General features: G+C 44.5%; 1 protein-coding gene across 3 annotated transcripts in view; it reads left to right on the forward strand.

The window, feature by feature from the left end:
• The window catches only part of TRAF3IP1 (TRAF3 interacting protein 1), a 46,761-nt gene extending 39,930 nt beyond the window's left edge, over window positions 1-6,831 (forward strand). For 2 of the 3 annotated variants that reach the window (XM_075710702.1, XM_075710698.1), the window contains 2 exons: window positions 1,119-1,342; window positions 6,434-6,831. In XM_075710702.1, coding sequence (XP_075566817.1) covers window positions 1,119-1,342; window positions 6,434-6,599 — 390 coding nt within the window. In that variant the 3' untranslated portion in view covers window positions 6,600-6,831. The remainder of the gene's footprint in view (window positions 1-1,118; window positions 1,343-6,433) is intronic. The other variant, XM_075710700.1, reaches the window with a different exon arrangement.
• Window positions 6,832-7,312: the final 481 nt, after the last annotated feature.

Below are 7,312 nucleotides of genomic sequence, written 5' to 3' on the forward strand. Positions count from 1 at the left end.
CACATGAGGGAAGTGTGCACAAGACCAAATTATTTTTGAGTAGTGGAGTTTATTGAGGCCACATCTGCAGCCTGCATGATTTTACAACCACTGTTAACAGAAGTACAAGGCATGGAATAACCGCCATCTATTTTAGCTGTGCAGCATGAAGTGCTATTATTAGGGCCAGCATTAGGAGCTGGAAATCCAGATACAGACAGTGGAAGGAGAGAGGCATCTTGAAGGGACTGATGTAGAGAATTAGAAGGAGGCTGTGCCCTTCAGCATCCACTGTAGCTCCTAAGTAGCAGCAAAACACTGTGGCAAGCAGGTCCAATGAATGTTTATGGTGTAGTAGCCTATAACATCATGAGCGGGGATGCCTGCTTCTCCAAATTACTGCCTTTCAGATTTTGTAATCATCTTCCTCCAGAGTTTAACATGGCCTTTTTTTTAGTGTTGTTATGCACTGTGAGTTGCACCAATATTGAGTAAATGCCAATCCACCAAGTCCTGGTGCAGGGCTCTGGAGTGACACGGTGACAGTCCAGCCTTGCCCCATAGAGTGCGCAGGGGGAGGATGTATGTATGTATGTGTGATTTACACGGCAAATGCATGGCAGCCAGTGGCAGCAGCAGATTGATAACAAAAGTGTTGTTGAGGATTACGTATCTGTTGAGAGCTTCTGTTCAATGATACCACATTAAAGCCACAGAAATTTCCCTTTCGATATATAGAAATAGGTTGAAGTAAACCATGACTGAATGCAAAGGAGGTTTTCCCACTGCTTTGGGAAAGATCATGTCAAGAATGAGAACATCAATGAGATCATTTATGGGATCAAATACTAATTTTACTTCTGTGCACTTGTCGTCTGAAAAGCAATTTAATATTGCTGATGCTATTGCACAGTTCTGTAGCAGTCCTCTGTAGCAGTGGTGACTTTGGTATGGCATGCTTTCTGCTTATCTGTTTCTAGACTATTGCTTTGTTTCTTCTCTTTCATTGCAGACTGTCATAAACATTTCTCCAGATACTTCACAGTTAATGGTCTCTAAAACATTCTTCATTCAATACCTCATGTGCAACGAACATTTTTCCTAGTTTTCATGCTTTCCTTCTTCATCCTTTGTATTAGGAGAAGCCGTTTGTATCAGAAGCAGCTAGGAAGAAAGAGAGAGACTTGGTAGCCAAAGAAATTGAGAAGTTTCAGGTCTCTATTCAGACTCTGTGCCGGAGTGCCCTTACACTTGGCAGGATCATGGATTACATTCAAGAAGACATGGATGCCATGAAGAACGAGTTGCAGATGTGGCGGCACGAGAACAAACAGCATGCAGAAGCTCTACAGAAAGAGCAAAGGTGAGTGTGGTCAGGGAAAGTTTGATTTATCTCTCAAGACAGATTTCTGTTTTTAGGAGAGAGGAGAGTTTTGCTTAATTTTCAAAGCAAATTTGTCATCAGTCATTTTTGTGGTTTGGGGAATTTTTTTGCAGTCTGAATTGTTTTTTGAAGTGTTAAAGTCTTAAGGTCTTTTCAGCTCAATTTCATATGATGTACATGACAGCAGAGATGCAAATGTTTATGTGAGGTGAGAGGGCTTGATGTTTTGTTTTCTTGTTCTCACAAATATATAAGGAGCAATGGGGGAAATGCTTAGTAAACAAAGTAGATTTTTGAATTGGGACTAGGAGTGGATTCCTGAATCACAACCTGCTCTCTTTGTGCCATTGAATTCAGTGTGTTCTGCAGTGGTGTTAATGACAGTTGTCTGTGCAAGGTTAAAAAACAACATTGGAAAGCCATGAGGGTGAAGGTGGTGTGCATAATAGAAACAAGGAGGTCAAGCCTAGAAACAGTTTCTTTGGCCTTACTTGTCTCACCAATGTGTCTTTATGCTCCTTAAAAACTGAACTTCCCTTCCAGTTGTGTCTCTGATCTTAAACATGAACTAGATATCATAGAATCATAGAATCATTTAGGTTGGAAAAGACGTTTAAGATCATCCAGTCCAACCATTAACCTAACACTACCAAGTCCACCACTAAACCAGTTAAGGGTAGACTAATAATTAATTTCATGTTTCCTGGCTTGGTAGCTGGATTTTTTTTTTAATGAAAGTAAAACTAGGAATCATTAAGGTTGGAAAGGATCTCTAAGATCATCAGTCCAACCATCAACCTGACAGCACAATGCCTACTAAACCATATCCCAAAGTGCCACGTCTACCCATTTTTTGAACGCTTCCAGGGATGGTGACTCCACCACCTCTCTGGGCAGCCTGTTCCAATGCTTGACCACTCTTTCCGTAAAGAATTTTTTTCCTAATATCCAATCTAAACCTCCCCTGACGCAACTTGAGCCCATTTCCTCTCGTCCTATCACTAGTTACTTGGGAGAAGAGACCAACACCCACCTCACTACAACTCCTTTCAGGTAGTTGTAGAGAGCAATAAGGTCTCCCCTCAGCCTCCTCTTCTCCAGGCTAAACAACCCCAGTTCCCTCAGCTGCTCCTCATAAGACTTGTGCTCTAGACCCTTCACCAGCTTTGTTGGCCTTCTCTGGACACACTCCAGCACCTCAATGTCTTTCTTGTATTGACGGGCCCAAAACTGGACACAGTATTCCAGGTGCAGCCTCACCAGCGCTGAGTACAGGGGGACAATCCCTTCCCAGCTCCTGCTGGCCACACTATTCCTGATACAAGCCAGGATGCTGTTGGCCTTCTTGGCCACCTGGGCACACTGCTGGCTCATGTTCAGCCGGCTGTCAACCAACACCCCCAGGTCCTTTTCTGCCGGGCAGCTTTCCAGCCACTCTTCCCCAAGCCTGTAGGTTGCTTGGGGTTGTTGTGACCCAAGTGCAGGACCCGGCACTTGGTCTTGTTGAACCTCATACAATTGGCCTCAGCCCATCGGTCCAGCCTGTCCAGGTCCCTCTGCAGGGCCATCCTACCCTCGAGCACATCGACACTCCCGCCCAACTTGGTGTCATCTGCAAACTTACTGAGGGCACTTTTCCCCCAATTACCTCATCCAGATCATTGATAAAGATATTGAACAAGACTGGCCCTAAAACAGAGCCCTGGGGAACACGGCTTGTGACCGGTCGCCAACTGGATTTAACTCCATTCTCTGGGCTCGGCCATCCAGCCGGTTTTTAACCCAGTGAAGAGTACACGTGCCTAAGCCATGAGCCGCCAGCTTCTTTAGGAGAATGCTGTGGGGGATGGTGTCAAAGGCTTTACTGAAGTCCAGGTAGATGACATCCACAGCCTTTCCCTCATCCTCTAGGTGGGTCACCAGGTCATAGAAGGAGATCAGGTTGGTCAAGCAGGACCTGCCTTTCATGAACCCATGCTGGCTGGGCCTGATCCCCTGGTTGACCTGCACATGCCTGTTGAGCGCACTCAAGAGGAACTGCTCCATAATCTTCCCCGGTACCGAGGTCAGGCTGACAGGCCTGTAGTTCCCCGGATCCTCCTTCCAGCCCTTCGTGTAGATGGGCATCACATTGACAAGCCTCCAGTCGTCTGTTAACCAGGACTGCTGATAGATGATGGAGAGTGGCTTGGCAAGCTCCTCTGCCAGCTCCCTCAGTACTCTTGGGTGGATCCCATCCAGCCCCATAGACTTGTGAGTGTCCAGGTGGTGTAGCAGGTCGTTAACTGCTTCCTCCTGGATTATGGGGGCTTCATTCTGCTCCCCGTCCCTGTCTTCCAGCTCAGGGGGCTGAAAACCCTGGGGATAACTGGTCTGGCTATTAAAGACTGAGGCAAAGAAGTCATTAAGTACCTCAGCCTTTTCTTCATCCTTGGTGGTAATGTTCCCCCCTGCATCCAGCAAAGGATGGAGATTCTCCTTGGCTCTCTTTTTGTTGTTGATGTACTTGTAAAAACATTTTTTATTCTCTCTCACAACAGTGGCCAGATTGAGTTCTAGCTGGGCTTTTGCCTTTCTAATTTTCTCTCTACATGACCTAACGAGATCCCTGTACTCTTCCTGAGTTGCCTGCCCCTTCTTCCAAAAGTGGTAGACTCTCCTCTTTTCCCTGAGTCCCAGCAAAAGCTCCCTGTTCAGGCAGGCCGGTCATCTTCCCTGGTGTTCATCTTATGGCACATGAGGACAGCCTGCTCCCGCGCCTTTAAGACTTCCTTCTTGAAGAAGGCCCAGCCTTCCTGGACCCCTTTGCCCCTCAGGACTGCCTCCCAAGGGACTCTCCCAACCAGTGTCCTGAACAGGCCAAAGTCTGCCCTCCGGAAGTCCATGGTAGTGGTTTTGCTGGCCCCCCTCCTTACTTGGCCAAGAATTGAGAACTCTGTCATATCTATATATCGATCTTCTTGGATTCACAGTCAGCCCAGATAGATTTGCTGCTCTCTGAATCCACATGCTTCAGTCATGCAGAAGCAAGTATGTGTGGTATTCTTAGCTAAGTCCTACCTAGGTAGGTAGCAATGTGTTAAATGTTGGAAATTTACAGCTGCTGGCTTAGTCCACTGGCTGGAGTGGGAATTAAGGCTTTGGTTTGCATATAAAGTGGAATGATGTTAATTCCTTGCACTTACATAGCACCTTCTATCCCAAAACCTTGACAAGCTTTAAAACTGTGATTGGCCTCAGAATGCACCACACCTGTAAAGAGAAAGGAAATGGTGTTTGGCTTTATTTTATGCCTGGAGAAACTGAGGCATTGACTCACTCATCTTTCCACCACACCTAGCGATAGGGAGCAAGTCTCAGGCCTTTCTCCATGCATGTGTTTACTCAGTGGGTCCACTTGGGCCTTGCCAAACAAGTCATTTGTACTTCAGCTGTTTTCCCAGCACAGTGACTGTACATGCTTCACTGGACTCGTATGTCCTCTGAGTTTCCAGGCAAAGTGTACTGAGGATAAGACAGTCTCCTTGATGTTGGTGCAGAAGGAGAGAGGGAGCGGGAAGAAGGAGCGGCTCAGCTGATTTTGTTTGCAGATTTATGTCAAACCAAGCTTTACAATGGCCAGCTGTTCGTGCAAGACTGTGGGCAGGCTAGCATCCCCTCAGCAGAGCCACTCGGTTCCCTTTCATGAGCTAAGATTGCCACAGCACTTCACAAGGTTTCGTATGAGATGCTGATCAGATCAGTGTAGTGCTAAGGCATGTCCAATCCTTCAGGAAAGAATTACAGAGTATCAGGCATCAAGAAGACAATGCTTCCCATATGTACTCAAATTTGGATGCATGTCTTTGCTTTCTTTGCTTCTGTGAAAGACAATTGAAGGATCCCATTGGGGAAATGTTAGTGCAATTTGTAGCGATGCTTTTTGTGATTTATGCTAATGTGGTAGAAAGGAGGGGAAAACTAAATGATTTTGAGATGCGGACTTTAGTTAATGAGTTCTCAAAGTGACTGGGTAAATTCAGAATGACAGCAGGCTAGTTCAGTCTGTCATTTCCCTGGCTGATCAGTGTTTCTGAAGATCAGCAAAGCATTACAGAAAGGGGCACATTTGTTTTAAAGCCAAACAGCCCCATTCGCTTAAGATGTGTCAATGTACTTGTGGTTTATTAGCATAGGATTTATTAAACTTCCTATTAGTGTGGGATTGCCTGCCCTTGTCAGCAGCTAGTGATGGGCCAGTTTTCATATACCTTGCCTCTTCTCAGATGTCTACCTGCTGTAGCTTGGTGCTGCTGGTGTCTTGCTACTGGCTTGCTGGTTTATTGTAGAAAATAGCTGGTAGCAGACCAGCAATCTCCACAGCAGTGGTATTTGTCCCTCTCTGCCACGTGCTTCTCTAATTTAAGCTCTTGTGGTGAGGCCCACAGGGATGGCTGTTACCATGTGTATCATGGTAGGACCCAGGGGCCCCTGTAAAAGGTGCATGTCCTTAAAATCATAGAATGGTTTGGGTTGGAAGGGACCTTTAAAGATCATCTAGTCCAAACCTCCTGCCATAGGCAGGGACATCTTGAATTAGATCAGGTTGCTCAGAGCCCCACCCAACCTGACTTTGAACACTTCCAAAGATGGGGCATCCACATCATCTCTGGTCCTTGTTATGTCCCACAGAGTCAGGTGCTGCTTCATCCCTGTGCCAGGTGGTTGCAGCTTTTAGCTGGGTAAAGTGAAAGAAGTGCTTCATGTATGCATAGTGTGGGGTGAAATAACCACAAAGCAGTTTTTAGCAGAATTTTAGCAGAAAGCAGGATTTTAGCAGAAAAACTAGATTAGACAAGAAGTGACTGTTTACTGTTGAATTGTGGGTGATCTCTCTTGCACAATATTCTACTCTGTCCATGTTGTTAGCTTTCCCTTTGTGCTTCTTATTCTAAACTTTCTTTCAGGAAGGGTGGTTGCAATTAAATTCTTTGCAAACTTTCAAGTATTGAATATACTTTCTTGGAGGCTTAAGTAACCTGAAGCAGCATAATGTTTTCAATAACGTTATGCTCTTTGTGTCTCTTTCAGCATCACAGACAGTGCTGTAGAACCATTAAAAGCTGATCTGGCTGAACTGGAACAGTTGATTAAAGACCAGCAAGACAAGATCTGTGCTGTAAAAGCTAATATTTTAAAGAACGAAGAAAAAATCCGGAGGATGGTTCTTAGCATAAACCTGTCTTCAAGAAGGTGAAGAGGAGGGGATGCAGGGAAAAAAAGCCTTAGGACTGACTGACATTCCTACCAAATAAAAGCAAAATAGCAGAAAAAAATAAGATATGCCTCGTTTAGATATAAAATGTGTAGGGACCAGAAGTCTAAAAATTATATAAAATCCCATTATTGCATTGATCTTTAGATGTTGATATTATCCAGGATAAAATTATATTAATGTGAATGCTCAAGTTGCAGAGCTATTAAAATAACTTGTTTGTTTAGATGTGAACTGCTGTTACTCACTTACCAGGTCTTCACAGCCCTCTTTCCCTCCCTGGCCTGTTGAGCACACAATTTCTGAGCCACTTCTCTCTACATCTCCTTCTTCTCCTCATTTCTACTAAGGTTACTTTTGAACATGCTGTCATGAAAAATGGGTATTAGATATTTCTTTTGCCTCCTTAAAAAAGTGTTCCAAACTCCTGGAGGTCAGAAGGTTCCTGAATCCTGTTTGTTATTAACTGGGAAAATGATGTACAAAACAATGCCACAAGATCAAGAAGTAAAGCCTTGTCTAACTTGCAGTTCTTTGCACCATTACAGAAATGATGTCATGTTTTCAGAGCTATCAGGAATCTTATTAGGAACAACTGAAAATGCAATACAAGCATCATCATGTAAGGGAGCAGAAGTATTTTATCTTCACAGGTGTTAATTCCATTTTTATTGCATATGTTCATTTGGAAAGGA

The sequence above is a fragment of the Pelecanus crispus genome, chromosome 5, assembly GCF_030463565.1.
Source record: "Pelecanus crispus isolate bPelCri1 chromosome 5, bPelCri1.pri, whole genome shotgun sequence".
NCBI classification, from domain to species: Eukaryota; Metazoa; Chordata; class Aves; order Pelecaniformes; family Pelecanidae; genus Pelecanus; species Pelecanus crispus.